This window comes from Scyliorhinus canicula, chromosome 5 (genome assembly GCF_902713615.1).
Source record: "Scyliorhinus canicula chromosome 5, sScyCan1.1, whole genome shotgun sequence".
In the NCBI taxonomy this organism is placed as follows: domain Eukaryota; kingdom Metazoa; phylum Chordata; class Chondrichthyes; order Carcharhiniformes; family Scyliorhinidae; genus Scyliorhinus; species Scyliorhinus canicula.
The window spans coordinates 165,709,108-165,733,571 of record NC_052150.1 but is presented as its reverse complement, the minus strand read 5'-3'; the positions used below and the strand labels follow the sequence as shown (position 1 = coordinate 165,733,571).

The 24,464-nt window shown below is 44.9% G+C and overlaps 1 protein-coding gene across 4 annotated transcripts in view; it reads right to left on the bottom strand.

Moving 5' to 3' along the window:
• LOC119966397 (protein DBF4 homolog A-like) overlaps positions 1 to 24,464 on the bottom strand; it is a 97,029-nt gene that overhangs the window by 62,290 nt on the left and 10,275 nt on the right. For all 4 annotated transcript variants that reach the window (XM_038797991.1, XM_038797989.1, XM_038797992.1 and 1 more), the window contains exons 2-3: positions 2,975 to 3,069; positions 183 to 361 (exon numbers count right to left, since the gene is read on the bottom strand). In XM_038797991.1, coding sequence (XP_038653919.1) covers positions 183 to 361; positions 2,975 to 3,020 — 225 coding nt within the window. In that variant the 5' untranslated portion in view covers positions 3,021 to 3,069. The remainder of the gene's footprint in view (positions 1 to 182; positions 362 to 2,974; positions 3,070 to 24,464) is intronic.

Genomic DNA, 24,464 nt, shown 5'->3' with positions numbered 1-24,464 from the left:
CCAAGTGTTAAAAAGTTGAACTTTACACTTTAAAGTAAAGGTCGATTTAACTGCTGCTTTAGTATGTAAATATCTAAAATAACACTTTAAAACAGTGCATAATTTTCAATAGGAACAGGAAGATTGCATTCCTCAGTTTCTTAAAAAAATAAAACTGATTATTCTTGTGATTGTGAACATACCCCTCCTAGATCTTGTAGATCCTTCTCCAAGTTTTCAGTATGTTTACTGGATGGCAGGTCAAGGTAAAAAACTTTTCCAGTGAAAGGTTTTAATTTGATATCTGCTGCTTTGTTAACTCCTCTCTGTAATGACTTTAGCGGTCCTTTACTTCTTCCGGATTTTCCATGTACTGTTAATCCTATAATAAAGAATACGCATTGAACCACTTTAGTAGAAAATACAGCTTTAAAAACACCATAACATTCAATAGAATCACACAGAGCGACAGGATGTAGATCTATGCCAAGATTCACTACATTAGGTGTCAACCAAAACAAGACATTTGACATATGAAAAAATAATTTATATTAAGATGGTGTTGTGTTAATGTCACTGGACTAATAACCCACAGACTCAGGCTAATGCTCTAATCGCAGCACGACAGCTGGTCAAATTGAAATTAAATTAATAAAAAAATATGGAATTGAAAGCTAGTCTCAGTAAAGGTGGCCATGGATACTGTAGATATCATAGGTCACTGTAAAAATCCACTAATATCCTTTAGGGAAGGAAATCTACCATCCTTATCCGGTTTGCTTTATATGTAATTCCAGGCCCACAGCAACGGCCCTCTAAAATGTCCTAGCAAGCCACTCTGTTCAAATTTAATAAGGCCCTTCAGGAACTGTTAACTTAAAAACAAGTTGGGAAGGAATAAAATTTCATCCATATAACGATAGTGATTGTTATCGTTTATTCAAAGTTTACACATGCACTATTCATGTTGCTCTCTCCCATCCCGGAAACATATAAAATAAATTATGAAACCAGTATTAAGCCATAGATGTTAACTGCGCTATTTAGATGTATGTGACTTATCCCATCTTGCTAGAGACAAATAACAAACTGGAGATTGGGAATTATATAGTGCCGAGGGCTACATCCCATTCACACTCTTGTCACAAAAGATTTTACACTCTCATTGTATTCAAAACTATCGTGAATGTTTGTAGACAGCATTTTGCAAAGCAGACAATTGGACAGTGTATATTTGACAGTGCAAATATGTATTAACCGAGTATCTAACATGTCAAGTATCTTACATAATTAACAGGGAGCACATATGAATCAATGTTCCAGAGTAGAGATGCTTAAACTTTTTATCTTCGGGTTATTTTGTTGCATACAATTAATTCTTGCAGCTAAGGGAGATTTGGGAGTTTTAAAAAAATGTTCATGGGATGTGGGCCTCGCTGGCTGCGCCAACATTTCTTGTCCACTCCTGAAGGCACAAGAGTCAACCACATTGCTGTGGTTCTGGAGTCACATGTCATCCATGTCAGGGAAGGATCTGGAGCCACATGTAGTCTAGGCCAGGTAAGGACAACAGGTTTCCTTCCCTAAAGGACATTAGTGAACCAGGTGGGTTTTACAACAATTGACAATGGGTTCATGGTCATCATCACTTTTAATTCCTGATTTTTATTGAATTCAAATTTCACCATCTTCCATGGGGAGATTTGAATCCTCGTCCCAGAGTATTACCCTGGGTTTCTAAATTCTAATCTCGTTGGGGATGTCAGATTAGCAGTCTAATAATTTAGCAAACTGGAAGAGTCAAGAGAGCTGTTGGTGAGGTTGAGGTTGAGCTTGTTGTTGTCAGTGTACATGTGAAAACTAAATTTATGCCTTTGGTAATATTGCTGAGGGACAGTTTGTAGATGTGAAATAGGAGGGGGCCTTGGGGATACCAGAGGTTACTGCATGGAAGCAGATATGGAAGCCATTTCAAGTGACTCCCTGGATTGATTAGATAAATAAGAATGGAACCACATGACAGCAGTCCCACCCAGACGGACGACAATGATGTTGGAGATGTGTGTTAAAATTAGAATTAAACTAACCAGGAGTGAAATTAGGAATTTCTTTTTCATACAAAATAGTAGGAATCTGCATTTTTCTGCCAGAAAACATGAGTACACTATAGAAACGGGAGCTTTCAAGACAGATAAATGCTTGTTAGGTAACAATATCAAAGGAAACGGAGAAAAGCTGGATAAATGAATTTGAGGTATATATCAGCCACGATCCAGTTGAATGGAGCACACTTGGACTGAATGGTCTATCCTTGTTCATATGTAACATGGCTAGTTGGAAAGAGGATCAAGAGATCCAAGAGATTAGTTTAGAACATGCAAAAAAACTAAGTTAAAAAGGACAGACAGAAAGAGAAATAGTTTTATTACTTTTATTTTTGTCTTACTGAATTTGCTATACTTTCTCATTATTTGCTAAATGCTTTATCCTCATACCCATTGCATTGGGAAGTCCTTGGCCTTTGCACAAGTAAAGATTGGTCAGTGAATCTGTTTTGGTGCATAAGGAACTGCTTATCAAGCAATTGATGCCACTACGTAGACAGGTAAAATTTAACATGTCTTTGTTAAATTTTCACAAAAACATCTCAAACTACCCTACAGATTTTACTCTTCAAAAGTTGGATTACAGCTGGAGAGAATATTGCAGCATTTATGAATATCAAATATGAAGTGCATAGCACAGGATTGAACTGTTGCTTCAGTATTTTTCCTGTTCGTCTGCTGCTAACCATGTAAGTAATAAAGAAAGCATGAAAAGTAAATGAAGATGAAATAAACAGTGACTGGAATACCCTATTAATTGTAATATCTATATGTATTTCAGGGTCACAATAGTTTTCTGTCTGCTTACTTGGCTTCCTGAAAAACAAAATTGCACTCCTTTCCCAATTTTAGAATTTTGCAAAGACTCAATATCAAAACTATATACTTACGGTTTGGCAGTAATTTGCTGTCTGCAGTTTTAGTACGAGGTTTCATTTTCAAGTAAAATCACATTCTTCCTATACCATTTCTCTTTATGAAGTACCTGAAAGTTGTTAACCAGATTAGTATTAGAATATATATTCAATAGATACTTCTTACAATTGGCTGCAGGTCACTCGTAATGATTACATCACATTTGGGATTCCTTCAGTGTGGCTAGACAGAGCACTCCACTGGATAGTGACATGTCAATCCAAATTACAAACCTGTTTTAGAACATGCTAACACTAAGAGGAGGATTTTTCACCACCGTTTTGGCAGACAAGAATCAAGGGGGAGTCCCAAAATGGTTTCCACGCTGGCAGGAGGTTCAGGATGGGAGGGTTAGAGTTATAGAGATTTACAGCATGGAAAGAGATCCTCGGCCCATCGCGTCCACGCTGACCATCAAGCACCTAACTATTCTAATCCCATTTTCCAGCACTTGGTCCATAGACTTGTATGCAATGGCATTTCAAGTACTCAACTTTGTGAGGGTTCTCACCTCTGCCACCCTTTCAGTCAGTGAGTTCCAGATTCCAACCCACCCTCTGGGTGAAACTGTTTTTCCTCACATTTCCTATAAACCTCCTGCCCATTACCGTAAATCTATGCCCCCTGGTTATTGACCCCTCCAGTGTTTTATATAGCTCCAGCATATCCTCCCTGCTCTTACATTCAATGCCTCGGTTAATAAAGGCAAGAACCCTATAGGCCTTCTTAGTCACCTGATCAACCTACCCTGCTGTCTTCAAAGATCTGTGAACATGCCCATGGTTCCGTGGGGTATTTCTGTTCTTTTTTATTTTTATTGTTTTCAGATCGGGGGTACCCTAAAAAGGGTGCCCCGATTTGTCAGTGTCGGAGGTTGCTGACGGAGCGTGACAGTACCCGCCCCCAGGATTCTTCTTGAGAATGTGTAAAGAGGTATGGTGGGAAAAGCCAGCAGTGCAGCCGATGGACTACACTCCACTCTTCCCGCCTGACTTGACACAATAAAGAGAAATTTATGTCTCAAGACTTTTTAATTTAAAACATGGAACTGCATGTGTATATAGCACAGGAGATAACTATTTTACACTTCACCTATGTATTACCTCCTTGCTAGTCAATTTTCCTGTCTTATTCTCTCAATATCTCTATCCCATACACTGCTTTAAAGCTTTATCTACTTTTCCCTTGAAGATACAATGATCTCTGCCTTAACACTCTGCAGCAAAGCATTTCAAACTTTAATACCTGTTTAAAGAAATTTCACATAACCTCTCAAATCATTCGGTTATAATTTTGCATTGATCATCCCTTGTCAGTTTCCTCAACTGATGAAATAGGCGTTTCATATTCACTCTCATCACAATCCTCAACAATACTAAAAACCTTCATATGTCTCCTCTTAATCAATGCATCTCCAGTGGAAGTAATCACAGCATCTTAAATTTAGTCTCATAATTACAATTCTTACCCTGAGCATATTCTATTGAATTTATGTGTCACAATAACTCATCTAAATCATTGCCTTGGAGAAAATTACTTGTACTCAAATGGGCTAGTGCCATTTTTATGGCTTTCTTGCACTTTCAAGAATTGTGTATGTGAACCACCAGGTCTCAAAGTTCATCCATAGCATTCACTATTTTTCCACTGGCACCACCCAAACTCACCTAACAATGCAGCAAGTGTCACAGAATCTTGGAATCTCTACAGTGCAGAAGGAGACTATTTGGCCCATCAAGTCTGCACTGACTGTAGCCATCTAAGATGGCCACCTGCAAAGTACCATGGGAATTATGCCCAACCCAGGACTCGGACAGATACAGAGCCGATGTGCATCTGAAACACAGGTAACCAGACATGATCGAAACACCCGCTCGTTTGCATTTTAATGGCCCATTTTCCCAGGACAATAGAACTCCAATCAGGAAACCGGTACAGCCACAGACTGATCGGCGCCACTCCCTTTACTCAGAAAGCCCAACTGCCAAGGTCAATGACGCTAAGGACCTGCCCAGCTACCCCTTTATTGGCCAAAATCGAAGACAGTGATCAGAGCCCTGTCGAACTATTGGGTCCAAGGTTAAGGACCACCCCAAAGAGCGCAGAATCCAAGAGGGATAAAAGACAGCACAGCCATGTGTTCTGTTTCTTTTGGATCCTGCCTCCGCCAGCCAAGTTCACGACCAACAATCGCTACCTGACGGATGAGCCCAGCAGAGACAGAGCCACTTTCTTCGAACCAGCCGAGTGAAATCCAGAAAAAGGCCGTACCCATCTGCACAGAGCCGGTCGCCCTGAAGTTAAGTATAGGTTATTGTAGCTGATAGGTGTAGTTTAACTTGTAGTAGATATTGGGGTGATTCTCCCAAATGGAACCCAAGTGTTTGCACCGTCGTGAATGCCATTTCACGACGGTGCGAACTGGGCCCGGGTATGACCTATTCTGTCCCCCGCAGGGGGCCAGCATGGTGCTGGAGCGGTCACGCTGTTCCAGCCTCCCATACCGGCGTCAAATGGGCGCCACACCAACCCGCGCATGCGCGGAAGACTTCTTCTGCGCGCCGGCCCCGACTCAACTTGGTGTCGGTGTTCAGGGCCGGCCGTGGGGGGGGGGGGGGAGAAAGAGAAGAGAGGCCGGCCCGCCGATCATCGGCCAGACCCCATCGGAGGAGATTCGCCCCCATTGTGTTTGCATGTCGAGTTAACTGATGTAAATAAACCATCTTTTGAACTAAGTAACTGGTTGTGTGGCATTTGATCGATATAAGGGAAGGCTTGTGGTTCACCAAAATTATTAATATTAGCAACAGTATTGGCAACGCTGTTGGGATCAAAACGAGCAACATTACTGGTGACTCCGATGGGATTCGATTAGAAGTGGCTTTGTCACTTCAAGAAAACCCACAAACTTTGAATCCAATTGCGAGAAAGAGAAAGAACCACAAGTGCAAGTTCCATATCGACCAAATAACCAAATTTCAGAAGTGTGTACTAACCTGCATGCGTACCTAACAGGAAGAGTAAGGTAAACTCGTTAGAATTGTGTACCACTATCGAGGGATTGTGAGCCGGAAAATAGCTTAAGTCATACCCGCTGTTCACATCACTGCCTATTCCCCTGTCCCAAATTAAAAGTAGAGAAAGAGACATCGAGAGCATAGAAAGAGATAAGAGAAGTTATGGCCACTAAAGCAATAGGAAGATTGATGAACCCACAGGAACCCGAGGTTGCAGCGACCAACAAAGCAGAGCAATGCTCCATATGGGAGGAAGAGTTAAGGCAATACTTAAAAGGGGAAAGGACGGCCCCTTTGGTCGAATCTTTGCGCTAATGATGAGTCAGGTCCAGGAAAGATAGGACAAACTTGGTGGGAGAACCTAAGCGAGGTCCACAAGAAAAATGTACCGAAAGTCAGAAAGCCGATGGCAATAGTGTCCTGTTTGGCACAGTTGTGAGGCACAGAGGAGGTCGTGAAGACGCTCCATAGGCAATTAATTGAGAAGGAAGAAAAGAACGAGGGAAACAGTAACGAAAGCGAGAAGATAATTGAGCAACTCCGGGAACAGTTAGCAGCTAGGGATAAGGAAATGGCCGATGTAAAACGTGCACATCAATCTTGTCTAATTCACCTTAGTAGCTTCCAGACCCAGTACAATAAAGCCTACCAAGATACACAGCGTGCAGTCCTGGTAAGCGAGGAAACAGAACAGGTCACCCAGCTAACTAGCATGCGCAGACTTAATAGCAGCTTTGAGAGCGCTCCACAAAGGCCCATGCATAATGTTAGAGCCTGTTCAGACGATTTAGCGTTTAACTCCATAGATTTACGGTGTTCGGACTCCCCAACTTGGGTCTGTGACACATACTGGGACAAATCAGGCAGACCAGCAGTTACAGGCACAGTCCGGGGACAGACAGTCAAATTTATTTGGGACACAGGAGGATCCCGCACCACTTTAAACTCCTCCACCATGTTTCAACGTGACAAATGGCCCACCACAGACACCATCACCCTGAGTGGATATGAGCTCCCATATCTTTCGTTTGACCCAGTAAACAAATGTGTATGGCGAATTGCCAAATCAGCTAGGGCTCCCGCTACGCTCATAGTAGGGGATTATGAAAACAGGATTTCCTCAGTAGGGGACTATTGGTTTAATCCACAAACAATTAGTGCAGACGATTAGAGAGGTCCTCATAAAACAAAGCTTCGTTCACACAATACAAACATGATTGTGGGAAGATCCCAGCAACAATAAAGATTTCAGGTCCCGATCCAAAGCTGCAAAAGCAATACGGCTTCCCACAGCAAGCCGAGGGTGAGATTTTGAAGATTATTAACAGTTTGTTAGACCAAGGAGTTACTCAACCCATAGCGTCCACAAATAATGTCCCAATTTGGCCCGTAAAAAAGCCCGATGGTTCATGGCGACTAACGACTGACTACCGAGAACTTAATAAGGTAACCCCTTTAGCAGCCCCCACTATTGCCACGAGTCCCGAGACCATGCTCAAACAGGGAGTACAGGCAAAGTACTTCACAGTGCTGGATATCAGCAAAGACTTTTGGTCCATCCCGTTAGACAAGGCCTGCCAGTATAAGTTTGCGTTTACGTTACAAGGGCAGCAGTGCACGTGGACATGCCTCCCACAAGGATTCCATAACTTCTCCTCTATTTTCCACCGACAATTGGCCAACGAACTTTCTAAATTTTCCCAACCCGAATGCCTCATAAAATATGTAGACGATCTGCTCCTGCAAACGGACACAAAAGAGGAACACAGAGCTTTTATCGGAATTACTAGGCCTACTGCAATCCAACAGGTGCAAGGTCAACCCCAAATAGGCCCAGATTTTAAAGGAAAAAGGTTCTTTATTTAGGCACCATCATCACCCACAGGAAGAGAGAAATTGAGCAAAAACGAATCGAGTCCGTTGGTAAATTGCCCTGGCCCCAAAATGTCACTGCACTCCGGTCATTCCTAGGTTTGGTAGGATATTGCAGAAATCATATAGATGGTTTTGCCACTAAAGCAGCCCCACTCTCAGAGCTCCTGAAAAAGAACACCCCATGGGAATGGCTTTCGCAGCACACAAACGCTAATGATGATTTAAAACACGCCCTAGGCACAGCCCCCGCTTTCCAAGTTCCAGACCCAGATTTGCCCTATAAGTAGCAACCACCGACCGAACCCCATCAGCAGTGCTCCTGCAAGAACGACACGGTCACTTAGGACCCATAGCCTATGCCTCAAGAGTATTAGACCCGGTAGAGCAAGGATTCTCAGCCTGAGAACGGTACTTGCTTGCAATCTTTTGGGCAGTTTGCATACATCACAGGCCTTAACCCAGTCATGATCTTGACCGAGCACACCCCCACGAAACTATTACTAGACGGTAGATTAAAGGACGGTACAGTCAGCCAAATCAGAGCAGCTCACTGGGCACTACTGTTACAAGGCAGGGACATTACAGTAAAACGCACCAAGACCCACACATTTCTGGCTGATAATCTCCAATATGCAGGGACCCCACATGGGTGCCAGATCATAGCAGCCCAACACCACACAGGACCCTTTATCCCAAAGTCACTGGACCCACGAGCAGACAGTACCCCAACGGTAAAACTGGTTGGTTCCACATCAACCAACTCAAAGTCAAAATCCAATACAGCCCTCCCACCACATCTCTCTGGCAATAGGAGACGATTAAGCCCCGCCCATCGACAACCTAGTCCAACCCCTACAGGTTCCCCCCCCCGACAACCTAGTCCAACACCTACAGGTTTCCCCCCCCCCCAGCCATGCCCGCATTTATCCCTTGTCTACGCCCACAGACCCGAACTTATCTCCGCCCACAGGTACGGACTTTCACCTTGAACTTGACTCCGACGACAGCGAGAGCCTCCTGGATTTGATTACTATGTCTGAACACTGGCGCAATCTCTCTGCCCCCAGTCACCTCAGCTCCCGGAACCAAGACTTAGATATCGTTGACCCCATATACGCCCTCCTCCAGCCACCGCCCGACCACAGTAACTTGCCCTCCACTCCCACCGCCCTTACGCCTCACGACAAACAAGCCCCTCTTTGGCACCGCGACAACTCTTGCAGACTAGTAAGGCACGACATTCGGACTATCCGACGGCCCACGCGGCCATGGCACAGAAACGGCAGACACGAGTCTGGCAGCCAGGAGATGGTGATGTTTCAGATACTGACTCTCGTTTCGGTAATGCTTTTACAACACTGTTTGGTACGAACCCTGAGGTGTCCAGATGATGAGAAAGAGACACCGCCTAAGTATTAAGGTGTCCAAGTTCTGATGGAGCCTGCCTGCCTTTTTCCTACTACATGGTTTTAATTCAAGTCGCCCGACACACAATTACTCTTCTGATTCGAGGGCAAGATGCCCTATGACAGTTAAAGGCACATGTTTGTCGCAAAACAGATCACTGTTCTCCCAGTCTTAATGACAAATTTCCACACCACTACAAACTCTTACCGTTCACCCAGGTCGGGAGTAACGGCACTGATCCCCGCCCTACCCGAGGACCCCAAATGCATCCGGTCAGTTAAGCTTGGGTAGTGGAGTAACGTCACTAACCCCGCCCTACTCGGGGATTCCACCCATTCTTATCCTGCAGCGCCCACACGTACCTCATGTTCCTGTCACTTCATACGCTCTGAAATGGTTCTCTACACTGTCTTTGGCAGGCTTTAGTTTCACCTTCTCCGCTCTCCCTTCGGTTGTGATATAAAGAATGCATTTTGCCACGTTCGGTACGCTCACCCCTTCTTTCCTTTACCTTCTGCAACCCTCTGGTCGCTCCCCACCTGCTATTTACACACATGACACGATTGGTTGCCATCACGCTGCTACATACGAACTACCTCTGAACCCTGGGACGAAACTCTATAAAACTGGCCGCCCTAAAATTCGGCTGGTTAAGATAAGCCTCAACCACCACTGGTTGCAAGTAAAGAAAAGACTGGTTGGATAAATTGTCCGCCCACTCCCCACATCGACCACAAGCTGCGAGAGTCTCTGTACTTTGAAAATTTGCATTTCTTGCCTCTCCAAACTGGTATTTCAAGATAAAAGAGGGAGTCACACATGGTGACAATCATAACAGGTAATTGGAGTAAGGAGGGAAAGACTAATAAAACACGATATTAACTGAAGATAATAACAGATACTATGCTTGCACCCCCAGGATTACCCGGAAAACAGGAAACACAGGATGAAGCAAGGACTGCTGACATGCATTTGGATCATCGCTGGACTTCTGTAACTGTGCGCGCAACAGACTGTTGTTACAAACCCCACACCAGCCCCGAACACTACCACACAACAGACCAGCACCAGCCCGGATACTACACCACAGATAAAGACAGATATCGAAACCCCCACTTGGTGCGAAAATATTGCCAGAGGGAACACTCTTTCATACATAGTTGCGGCCCTTCTAGTAATTGTAATAATCTGCAGTGTCATTCACACTTCGACTCATTAAATGGCGAGCAAAAGCCTCCCGCTACCCGATATATACAGTCCGAGCCCCCTTCTTTGGAATTCAATAAAATTAAACGCATGTACTAATCGCTGCTAAGAATAAACCATGTACCTCTTTAACTTTATTAGGATTAAGTAGAAATGTGATGCTGCTGTTTTAAATTTTGCACTGTATATAAGTTCTTTGATATTCACCAGCAGCATGAGAGTAACTTAGATAGCGTTAGCTAGAGATCAACTGTGCGGATAAATTAAATGTTTTATAATGACCTGATTATAGTGACTGTTAGAGATGAATTCATTTATGGATGTATTAATGGAATATTAGGTAAATGTCCAAAACCATAAGATAGAGTAGAGTAGAACCTTGCCTTGACCAAGGGTGACCGGTCCACCAAGCATGAACAGGGATCGATAGTGTGATCCACCATGCTTCGCGTTCAGGATCAAGAGGATGGGATGTAGCTATCTAAGATGGCCACCTGCAAAGGACCATGGCCAACACAGGATTCAGACGTGAACAGAGTCTATCTGTATCTGAAACACAGGTAATCAGACCTGATCGAAACCCCCGCTCGTTTGCATTTTAATGGCCCTTTTCCCCAGGACAATAGAAATCCAATCAAGAAACCAGTACAGCCACAGACTGATCGGCGCCACTCCCTTTACTCAGAAAGCCCAACTGCCAAGGTCAATGACCGCCAAGGACCCGCCCAGCTACCAAGGCACCCACCCCTTTATTGGCCAAAATCGAAGACAGCGATCAGAGCCCTGTCGAACTACTGGGTCCACGGTTAAGGACCGTCCAAAGAGCGCGAAATCAAAGAGGGATAAAAGACAGCACAGCCATGTGTTCTGTCTCTTTTGGATCCGGCCTGTGCCAGCCCAACTGTAGCAGGAACAGCCAGCCAAGTTCAAAACCAACAATCGCTACCTGACGGATGAGCCCAGCAGAGACAGAGCCACTCTCTTCGTACCAGCCGAGTGAAATCGGCCTTAACCATTTGCATAGTGCCGGTCACCCTGAAGTTAAATATAGGTTATTATAGCTGATAGGTGTAGTTTAACTCGTAGTAGATATTGTGTTTGCATGTCGAGGTAACTCTTGTGTATGTAAATAAACCATCTTTTGAACGAACTAACTGGTTGTGTGGTCATTTGATCGATATAAAGGAAGGCTTGTGGTTCACCAACATTATCATTAATATTAGCAACAGTATTGGCGACGCTGTTGGGATCAAAACGAGCAACGTGACCCAATTGCAGAGATACTTTCAACACTTGGTCTGCATTGATTCAAGAAGACTCACCTTTTCGAGGGCAACTAATGTAAGCCTACTTGTTACACGAATAAAGATTATTATTATTACATCGTGATTATGTTGTTGGACTCTTAATCGTGGACTAGCAATCCAGACAATGAAAGTTCAAACCCCATGGCAGTTTGAGAATATAAATTAAGTTTCTAAAAAATGGAAATAAAAAGCTGTCGAAAGAAAAAATCTTGATCATGAAGCTACTGGATGAAAAAAACCGTGTCGCGTCTTTTCGTCCGACGTCACTTCGTCCAACGACACTTCGTCCACGTCTTTTGGTCCAACGTCTTTTTGTCCGCCCGTCTTTTGGCCCAACGTCACTTCGTCCAATTATCCAATTACAAATTAACTCCGTATAAAACCATTTAATTGATAAAATGCAAGTACAATACAGCAAGTAAATTTAATTGCTAAAATGCAAGTAAAATGCAAGTTGAAAAATGCAGTTAAAAAGTTAAAAAATCTAAAAATGCAGTTAAAAAATCTAAAAGTTTACTAATTACTGAAAATTCCCGAAATTACTTAAAATTGATGTAAATTGTAAATTCCCGAAATTACTTAAAATTGATGTAAATTGTAAGCAACATTCCTCAAGAAATCAATTTTTGTTGTAGAATCATATTCAACGACCAATCTTTTGAGGCGTTCAGTTATTTTCTTATATCGCGTACATGAAGTCGACTGATCTCCCCGAAGAATTTGAGCCTTTTTGCCTATTATGAACCCTTCCTCTTCCTTCAGAGTTTTGATTAACCTCCAGATATTCAAATGAGCTCCACCCGCCGAATGCTTTATCGCAGAACAAAACCCCTCAGCAGCATTATTTGTTCTCGGTAGATCTTGTAGAACACGCTGATTAACATTCCATACAGCTGTCGGGAATGTAGGTGTTTCTCTCCTTCGTCTGGCACCACGTCCTCTCACAATGCCTATGTAAGTCAAGTCGAAGTAAACGATGAATTCAGCAGGTATTTCTTCATCGTCTATCAAATCTTCATAAGCCTCTTCGACATCTTCAACGGGGAGGAAAGCTAATGCTGAAAAACATCGAATTTTAAGACAGAATTCAGAGTCTGTATTGTATTTTTCTTTGAGGCCTAAATCGGTAATTTTTCGAAACACAGATTGGCTCAAATGAAACAAACATGCCACGACAGATGAATTAAGGAATGATGAATTAATTGCCTTGTGAACTGCAACTTCGAAATCTGCCATGATATCAATCGGATCTGCATTAGGTTGCATAATTTTCAATTGGTCAAAGAATAATTCGTATGTCTGCTTTCTTTTATTCGGCAGTAATGCAAAGACCCGTGGAAAACTGCTTCCTTTAACTTGTACATGAATGCTGAACAGTTGAAACCACTGTTGTGGCACAATCTTGACTGTCCCATCGCATGCCCAATGACGATATGATGCTAAATCCTGAAGAGCACTTTCTGATGTGAATACTAGTAAGCGCTGTTGATCCTCGGCGCCCGAATCGTATCTCAGAAACTGTTCGCCATTGTCAAGTTTACAATATTTGTCAGGTATTTCAAAACCGTGTCTAGCCGCTGGATTAGCGGGAAATCCAGAATTTTTTTGTCGGCACCTTTGAATAGTCCTTGAGACGACGGGCAACCTAGGGAGTTGAGAGCAGGTATTTTCTGATAGCTGCGTAAACTTGGCCGCTAGTATGCTACGCGAACTTGCTGCTATGTTTTCCACTGCTTCATGCTTTATTTCTGCAACTGCTTTTCTAGCATTTAACGAATCAACATCAGCTGGATGAAGGTGCTCATTAGACAAATAAATAATTTTCGGCTCATTGTTTTCCGTGACCGTGTGAATCCGCACTGAACATTGCCTTCTTTTCTCACATCTCCAGTATTCTTTTCCTAGGTTTGCACTGCTCGAATGAAAATCGTAGATATAGTTATTTCCATCAGCTACCTTCCGTTTACTCTTCGTTGACACAATGAACTTTGCCATTTCGGGATGGGCGAATTAAGAAAGAGAACGATAATATCTATCCTTTAACGAGGCTCGTTAAAGGAAAGAGAACGATAATAACTATCCTTTAACGAGGCTCGTTAAAGGAAAGAGACCGGTAATAAAAATCCTGTATTGCATATTATACCTTGCTATGTGCATTAGAGAAGATTTCTATTTACAAAAAGTTAATGTGGGGAGTGGAGTGGAGTGCTACTAAGCAAGTTACAAAAAGTCTTTTACAAAAAAAATCATCCGACAAAAAAACGTAACAAGTCACAAAAAGTCTTTGACAAAAAAAATCATCGGACAAAAAGACGTTGGACCAAAAGACGTGCGGGCAAAAAGACGTTGGACCAAAAGACGTGGACGAAGTGTCGTTGGACGAAATGACGTCGGACGAAAAGACATAGCACCGAAAAAAACAACTTACTCATTAATATTCTTCAAGGAAGAATTATGGGTCTGGCCATCGTGACCTTTCATTGCACACTGATATGGCCTAGCAAACCATTCAGCTGTAGCAAACCACTTCAATAAAAATGTTCCGCAACATCTTCTCAACTACGAAGGATGGGCAATAAATACCAACCTTGCCTGCAATGCCATTACCCAAGAATTTATTTTGGAAAGTCTTGCATTTGACATCTAGTCAATTCATACATGGGATCAAGATATCAGCTAATAATTAACTAATGGCCAATTATGGTTGGGTGAATTTCCTCACACCCATGTTTATTTTTCAGGAGAGTACACAATTGCTAAACATAAATTTGCTGCACATAATGGGAGAAATTGTGAATTTCATTATGCTTCAGTGCTTTCCCCCCCCCTCAGATCATGCCAGTTGCTAAATAGATAATGAGAAAAATATTAAACCCAATTGCTCAGTTGCAGGTCTCTATATCCAAACATAAAAATAAAAAGGGAAAATGACAAAACGAATGAATACAAGGTGAAATGATTGCTTGTAAAGATCAAGATGACAGTGGTTGGTGACTATAAAAGAATTGGAAAAATCTAGATGACTGAACGTAAAATCTAATGGGGGACTGTAGGCCATCATTCATTCCCTAAAACATCCAGAGAAGAGAACAGATTTTTAAGATGGTTTGACAACATTATAAGTGTTTTAAGCTGTATGTTGTAGATAACAATGGGATGGTTATAGTACTGGACGTCACAAAACTGAACTCAACAAATGGCTGTGCGCTGGTGGTGGCACCGGAGCAGGTGAACAAAGTTTTTGAAGAGTTGTACAGGGATTTGTATAAGTCACAGCCCCCAGAGGATGAGTCAGATATGAAGGGTTTTTTGAAGTCATTTGGAGTGCCCTGAAGTAGGAGAGGAGGAGATTTGGAGGAGCCAGTGGGGTGGAAGAAGTGCAGGTGACGATAGGGAGAATGCAGATGTGTAAGGCACCAGGCCTGGATGGTTTCCCAGTGGAATTTTATAAAACGTTTAAGGATATGTTGGCGCGCTGTTGGTGGAAACGTTCGGCGACGTGATGGTCAGGGGGCAGTGTCAGAGACGGTAGGTCAGACATCCATTTTTTTGCTGCTTAAAAAGGGCAATGATCCGGTGGAGTGTGGGTCGCAAGGCCCATATCTCTGTTGAATGTGTTTGCCAAGATATTGGCGAAGGTGCTGGCCCTCAGGATGGAGGGGTGCCTTCAGATAGTGATTGGGGAAGATCAGACAGGGTTCAAAAAGGGCAAGCAGTTGTCATCAAATGTGCAGTGGCTGTTGAATGTGGTGCTTTCTCCAGCAGAAGGGAATGAGTTGGGGGTGGCGCTGGATGTGGAGAAGGTGTTTGATTGGGTGGAGTGGAGCTATGTTTGTGGTGTTGGAGAGGTTTGGAAATGGGCTTAAGTTTGTGGCATGTGTGAAATTGTTTAATAAGGATCCAATGTCGTATGTGCGTCATATGTCTTATCTGCAAATGAACAAGCCAGTATCAGACGGTTCTGCATGTCCAGGCATCTGGTGACTCACACTTGCCACACTCTCCATGAATTGGCACCACGGTGACTGGGAGGACACCCATTGCCAACTGCTCTGAAAGTAACAATTGCACTTCCATGCCAATTGCTCCTTCCAGGGCTCCACTGGGGACCCTTCCGACATCTCTCAAGTGTCCATGTAAAAATGCAAACAAAAGGTCACAGACGTCCCTTTTGCTAAGGCCCACAATAACTTCAACAGCGATCAAGCAAGCCAGAACCTCTGAGCACTGGGCTTTGCTGAGATTGTTTGATCCCCATGGTGCAGGGAGCCATTGACTGCACTCGCTCTATAAAAACTCCCCAGCAACAGGCAACTACACGGTCAATGTACAGCTGGTCTGTGACTAGAAGAAACGTATCATGCAGGTTTGTGCTAAATACCCAGAAAGTGGCACATATTGAGTAGTTCACAGACGCATCCTCAAGGGACCACACAGCCTCCACGGTGACCAAGGATACCCGTAAAAGGTGGCTGATGACGCCTGTGCAACAGCCTCAGACTCTGTAGAAACAAGGTACAACGAGGCTCATGCAGTTCGCAGAGGACTGTTGGAGCATACCATAGGCATTTTTAAAGATGCAATTCAGGTATCTCGTGGCTTGCTGCACAACTTAGCACTGCAAATGGGGGAAGAACATGCCAGATGACGAAATGGAGAACTGCATGTTTCTTCTGATGACGAGTGCATTGAAGGGGATGAGGTCAAAGAAGCAAATTCTGCAGATGAAGAGGATATAGCACAGACCAGTCAAGGTGTGCGTGCACATGAGGCCCTCAAAGCTACCAGATTCCAGGGGAGAATGATGTTGCAGTGAGTACGCTCTTGGACAAGCGCCCTTCATCATGGGACAATATGAAGAGCAGCACTGCTATTGCTCTAGTTTCAACCAAAGACTTCAAGATGAAAGTGAGTAGTGACTCATCAGGCTCACAGTGTTCTGACCCTTTGAAGGATGTTGAAGCCTTGAGAGCCTGTCTCCTTGCCGAAATGAGGAATTGACTAGAGGAGGGCATCCTGCCATCAGAAGGTGCTGAGCCTTCAATTATCTTTCTAGCCTCCCAGTCGCAGACAGCTTCCAAGGTGCAGAACTCTTCAATTGTCCAATGAGTTCGAATGTGGTAGTCTTTAATTGGAAAATGCTGAAGAAGATCCGTCTTCACCAATGGGCCAACAATCTGTGCAAGCTCGATGGTGAAACTGATAGGTGGGCTAAGATGTGGATCCATCTAGAGCTGACTCAATTCTACATGTCACATTGGCATCTGGCATTCTCAGTTGGGGACGCTGGCCTCCATTTATCCTCAACGTACAATGGATGTGGACCACCTGAGGATGACAATGTTCAGCCAATTGCCTGCCAGACATTAAAATGTTTCCTTTTTAACACAAGATATTGTGTCCTCATGGCTAGCCCCTGTGAATTGAAAAATACTCCGATACCATGAAGCCTTCAAGGTCAGGCCTTATTTCCAATAAAAAGTACACTTCAGTTTCTGTACATGCTCATATCTATCCCATTTCTCTCAATGTTATCGTAAACTTTGATGTGTGCATTCAGGGCATGCGCAAAAGCTTTATGCCCTCCAGAAATTACAATTTGAAATTAGCATCAGTGACCTTGGCTAGTGTTGATAAGGGGTACACCGTGCTGCATCCCTGGATTGTGACAAAAGCCTTGTGCCCGCAACACAGATATCGACAGGGTTAAAAACGTCCATAGCTGTAGGTTCAAGCGCTAGCATAATAATGTGACTAAAAGTGGCAGTTTCATCACCTTGAGGTGATATGGTGCTCGTACTTATTGACAAGCTAGTTAGATATACACTCGGAAATTCAGAAAAGCAGTTGCCAGACAGGAACGTACACCGGCTATGAGTATGGGTTCATAGCAGAAAACCCTGACGAATAACAGAGCACATCAGTTCCACGATATGTGACCCGTCTTCAGAGTTAGAACACCTGTCCTTCTACACTGAACCTTTCAATCATGCAGATGAGATGGGGGAGCACCTCAATCACACACAGCCAAGACTGAGCACGACATGACCATGAAAAATATGTGAACGACATGCCTTCCACCAGCACATTTAAAATGAAGGATGAGGCATCACTGATGTCCCAATGATCTGAAAACGGGCATACACTATCACACAAATGAGTAATGTGGTTTATCAATTTTAGTGTCAAATGATGCAAGGTATGTAGGTCGTAGATCATGAAGACTGGCAAATCGTATCAAACAGCATGTCCCTACCACTGTGCGCAATGAGCAAGGTATAAACCATACCCAACCAGCCACTGCTTGCAAAACTCAAAATATTGTCCCACATTAGATGTGATTTTACGATTGGACAAATTTCGTTCACTCATCAGTGTGCTAAAAATTACGCTGACAACCATTTTAGGATTGTTAGTCAGGCTCGCATGGTGACGCATTTGAGTGTACTGGGAGCTATACATAGTAATACACAGGGTCCTGTTCTTTGTAGGCAGAAAGAACATGTACACACATTGTTCCTGTTTAAAATAGCAGTTCACTGGTTCATTTCTCAGGGCAATGCCTTGACCAATCAATAATCAAGCTGCCTGGTTCAAAGTTTTAAACAATGCTTAGCAGTTAACTGTCACTCACTATTAATTGGTGCATATCCCTCACTCTACCATTACCACCAAGCCAGGGGACCAACCTTGGTTCAATGAAGAGTGCAGGAGTGCATGCCAGGAGCAACATCAGGCATCCCGAAAAATGAGGTGTCAACCTGCTGAAGCTACAACACAGGACTGAGTACTTGTGTGCTAAACAGCATACGGAGCAAGTAATAGACAGAGCTAAGCGATTCCACAGTGAATGCATCAGAACTAAGTTCTGTAGTCCTGCCACATCCAGCCATGATTGGTAGTGGACAATAGAAGCCCAGCACATGTGTAAAAGACAAGGCTGAGTCATTTGCAACAACCTTCAGCCAGAAGTGCCGAGTGAATGATCCAACGCGATCTCCTCCGAAGGTCTCCAGCATCACAGATGTCAGTCTTTAGCCAATACGATTCACTCTACGTGGTTCGATTCCCGGCTTGGATCACTGCCTGTGTGGAGTCTGCACCTTCTCCCCGTGTCTGCGTGCGTTTCCTCCGGGTGTTCCGGTTTCTTCCCACAGTCCAAAGATACGCAAGTTAGGTGGATTGGCCATGCTAAATTGCCCTTAGTGTTCAAAAAAAGGTTGGGTGAGGTTGCTGGGTTATGGAGAGGGTGGGGTGTGGACTTAGGTAGGGTGCTCTTTCCAGGGTCCAGTGCAGACTCGATGGGCCGGGTGGCCTCCTTCTGCACTGTACATTCTATGAAATATCAAGTAATGGCTGAGGCCACCGGATACTGCAAATGCGATGGGCCCTGGCAATATCCCAGCAATAGTACTGAAGACTTGTAGCCAAACTGTTCCAGTATAGCTACAATACTCGGCAATGTGGAAAATTGCCCAGGTGTGTCCTGTGCACAAGAAACAAGAAAATCCAACCCAGCCAATGCCCACCCTATCAGTCTACTCTCCATCATTAGCAAAGGGATAGAAGGAGGCATCAACAGTGCTATCAAGCGGCACTTACTGAGCACTAACCTGCTCACTGATACACAGTTTGAGTTCCATCAGGGTCACTCAGCTCCTGACCTCATTACAGCCTTGGTTCAAACATGGACAAAAGAGCTGAATGCCAGACGTGAGGTGAGAGTGGCTGCCCTTGACATCAAGGCAGCATTTGACCAAGTATGGTATCAAGGAGCCCTAGCTAAACTGGAGTCAATGTGAATCAAGGGGAAAACTCTCCGCTGGTTGAAGTCATACCTGACACAAAGGAAAATGGTTGTGGTGGTTGGAGGTCAATCATTCTCAGCTCCAGGCCATCACTACGGGAGTTCCTCAGGATAGTGGCCTAGGTACAATCATCTTCAGCTGCTTCATCAATGACCTCCCTTCCATCATAAGGTCAGAAGTGGGTATGTTTGCAAATAACAGGGCAGCACGGTGGCCTAGTGGTTAGCACAACCGCCTCACGGCGCTGAGGTCCCAGGTTCGATCCCGGCTCTGGGTCACTATCCGTGTGGAGTTTGCATATTCTCCCCGTGTCTGCGTAGGTTTCGTCCCCACAACCCAAAAATGTGCAGAGTAGGTGGATTGGCCACGCTAAATTGTCCCTTAATTGGAAAAAATAATTGGGTAATCTAAATTTATAAAAAACAAATGTTTGCAAATAACTGCACAAATCAGCACTATTCGCAACACCTCAGATAATGAAGCAGTCCATGTCCAAATGCAGCACGACCTAGATAATATCGAGACTTGGGCTGACAAGTGGCAAGTTATATTCACGCCTCACAAGTACCAGGCAATAACCATCTCCTCCAACAGAGGATCTAACCACCATCCCTTGACATTGAATGGCATTACCATCACTGAATCCCCCACAACGAAGGATTACAATTGATCAGAAACTGAACTGGACTAGCCATATTAACGCTGTGGCTGCCAGGGCAGGTCAAAGACTAGGAATCCTACGACGAGTGACTTACCTCCTCACTCCCCAAAGCCTGTCCACCATCTTCACGGCACAAGTCAGGAGTGTAATGGAAAACTCTCCACTTGCCTGGATGAGTGCAGCTCCAACAACAGTCAAAAAGCCTAACACCACCCGGGCAGAACGGTGGCGCAGTGGGTTAGCACTGCGGCCTCACGGTGCCGGGGTCACAGGATCGATCCCGGCTCTGGGTCACTGTCCGTGTTGAGTTTGCACATTCTCCCCGTCTTTGCGTGGGTTTCGACCCACAACCCAAAAATGTGCAAGCTAGGTGGATTGGCCAGGCTAAATTGCCCCTTTATTGGAAAAAATTAATTGGGTACTCTAAATTTTAAAAAAAAGAAGCCTAACACCATCCAGGACAAAGCAGCCTGTTTGATTGCTCCTCTGTCATCAAACATTCAATCCCTCCACCATCGGCGAACAATGGCAGCTGTGTGTAGTATCTACAAATTGTGCTGCAGTAACTCAAGAAAGTTCTTTGGACAGTACCTTCCAAACCCACGTCCATTACCGCCTGGAAGGACAAGAGCAGCAGATACCTGGGAACCCCACAACCTGGGGGTTCCCCTCCAAGTCACTCACCATCTTGACTTGGAAATGTATCAGCTTTTCTTCACTGTCACTCAGGCAACATCCTCGAACTCCCTCCCTAACAGCACAGTGGGTGTACCTACACAACAATGAGTGCAGCGGTTCAAGAAAGCAACTCACCACCATCTTCTGAAGGGCAAGTAGGGATGGGCAATAAATGCTGGCCTGAGCAGCGATGCCCACATCCTATAAATTATTAGAAAAAAACTCCATGACAACACATCCACCAATCAACATTCTCTTCTCAAAGAACAAAGGAAGGTACAGCACAGGAATAGGCCCTTTGGCCTCGAAGCCCCTGTAGCCACTGTAGCAACCTAAAATGGACACTGAACTAAACAAAATGGAGAATCGCTAAGACTGCAGGGAAAAACAGTTTAGCCAAGGCAAGCACCCCAACCCCCCACAGATCAGCTCGTTACCATCCCAATGAATCCAGTCACCACCCAAAGAAAAGCGACCACAGAAGGCGCACCCGATATAACTTACACCACCCCCTTAACTGTAACCCAACTAAGGGACGCGTGTGAGAAGATCACTCCGTTTCTCCCCACCGCAGACCCCCACCAGTTTTTCGCAAAGGTAAAGCAACAGGCTGCCATGTACGGCCTGGACGAGAGAGAACAGGTTAAACTCACAGTTCTGAGTTTAGACCCATCGGTAGTAGCAGCCCTCCCCGACCCACAGAACGTTGGCGGAGGCACCCTAGAGGAAATGCACACCTCCATTTTAGATGCCATAGGGTATAATCGAGGTGACCCCGTAGAAGGACTTAATTAGTGCCGGCAGAAGAAATCCGAGCACCCCACAGCATTCGCCGGAAGGCTGTGGATCCATTTTAACGCAGTATTTGGCGATTTAAATAGAGCCCATTTGAACCGTGAAAATATGGTTAAATGGACGCGCACCATAATTTCTCATGCAACAGAAGCAGGACAGAGCGCTTGCAACAGCTATGACCCCTCAGAGGAGGCCCATAATGAGAAGTGGGTCCTGAAAAGATGGTCCCGCGCTTGGGAGCAATCAGTTCAGGGCAGAGGTAAAGTGAAATCCCCAGAAGAAGCTCAGGCTGCAGCAGACATACAGGCAGTGAGAGAGCACCAAAAACCCGCGTGGGTGAATGAAGGAAAGAGCAGCTCTCCACAGAAGTCGCAGGAATGCTACAACTGTGGCCAGTTAGGACATTGGGCTAAGGAATGTAATGGACCCCAGAGATCACAGAGAGGCCAGCAGACAGGCACTCTGAACCGGAATAAAACAAAACCGATCCATAGTATAGGGATCCAGTCAGGACAGACCAATGTGGACGGAACGGACTGACGGTGTTCGGGCTCCCCCACTTGGGTCTGTGACACACTATGGGATCCATCAGGAAGACCGGTAGTCACGGCAAAGTTAAGAGGGAAGCCCATAGAGTTACTTTGGGACACAGGAGGCTCCCGCACCACAATTAACTCCACCACCACGGCACACACATACACGTGGCCGACCACCTCCACCATCACACTTAGCGGGTTCACAGGACACTCGCAGCAGGGACATATTACAGCACCCGTAGCAATCCAGCTAGGGAACATTTCCACCAAACACCCCGTTGTTCTAGTAAATCTTCCGCGGACAGCAGAACACATCCTAGGGATAGATTTTATGAATGCCCATAGCCTGTCGTTCGACCCAGTGAACCAATGTGTCTGGCGAATGGCAAGATCGGACAGAGCACCCGCTACTCTCACAGTAGGAGAGTACGCTAACAGGATTAGTGCAGTAGGAGAATATTCATTTGACCCGACTACACTAAACACGGACAGACAAGTTAAGGCAGTACTCAATAAACATAGGACAGCATTTGCCAGTCACCGGCATGACTGCGGCAGAATGGCTGGACAAATTCACGTTACCGGACCTGACCCCAGACCACAAAAACAATATAGATTTCCCCTAGAAGCAGAGGGAGAAATAGAGAAAGTGATAGGTAGCTTATTGGAGCAAGGTGTGCTTAGAACAGTAGCCTTGACCAATAATGCCCCTATTTGGCCAGTGAGAAAGCCCGACGGATCATGGCGTCTGACCATTGATTATCGGGAACTCAATAAAGTAACCCCAGCAGTAGCCCCCACGGTAGCAACAAGTCCCGAGACCATGCTCAAGCAGGGACTCAACTCCAAATATTTCACGGTTTTGGACATTAGCAATGGCTTCTGGTCAATCCCATTGGCAAAGGCGTGCCAGTACAAATTTGCCTTCACTTTTAAAACACAACAGTATACGTGGACATGCCTTCCACAAGGATTCCACAATTCCCCCTCCATTTTCCACCGACAGCTGGCGAATGGTTTAGAAAAATTTTCCCGCCCCGAATGTCTGGTAAAGTATGTAGACGACCTACTACTGCAGACAGACACAAAGGCAGAGCACATTACGCTTCTGGCCGAACTCCTGGAACTTTTAACCGAGATTGGATGTAAAGTTAACCCAAGAAAGGCCCAGATTTTGGAAAGTAAAGTGATGTATTTGGGAACAGTCATCACACACGGCAAACGCGAGATCGAATTCAAAAGAATTGATTCGATTGTCAAATTGCCCCTTCCCCAGAATGTTTCAGCCCTCCGGTCGTTTTTAGGACTGGTTGGTTATTGTCGGAACCACATCGACGGATTCGCGACAAAAGCCGCCCCACTCTCAGACCTCCTTAAGAAAGGAGCCCCCTGGGAATGGCTTCCGCAGCATACAGAGGCTGTGGAAGAGTTAAAGAAAGCCCTTAGCGCAGCACCCGCGCTACAAGTCCCAGACCAACTTTCCCCCTATGCAATAGAGGTAGCGAGCACAGATCTGACCCTCTCGGCCGTGTTACTTCAGGAACGGCACGAGCAGCTAAGACCAGTGGCTTATGCCTCCCGACTGTTAGACCCAGTTGAACAAGGATTTTCAGCCTGCGAGAGGCACCTCCTTGCTGTCTTCTGGGCAGTGCAATATTTTTCCTACATTACCGGACTCAACCCCACCACCATTTTGACCGAGCACACCCCCACCCAGTTACTCTTAGACGGTCGACTGAAGGACGGTTCAGTTAGCCAGATTAGGGCAGCTAGGTGGACACTACTTTTACAAGGACGGGACATTACAGTTAAACGGACCCGCACACACACATTTTTAGCCGACAACCTCCAATACCCAGGACAGCCCCATGAATGTGAAATTGTAGCCCCCTTACATAACACCGGACCCTTTATAGCAAAGACACCCCCCAGGAAGATAGGGAACCCAAAACAAAGCCCCCAACCCACAGACACGTGTGGACCACTGAGGATATACGTAGACGGTTCATCCACAGTTTTAGAAGGTGAGCGTATCACAGGATGCGGCATCTATGTCGAGGACGCGCAGGGGCGCGCTCTCGAAGAGATAGCTTTAAAACTACCCAGACACTTAGGCGCGCAGGCAGCAGAGCTCGCGGCCATAGCTTATATAGTGGACCACCCCGATTCTTTCCC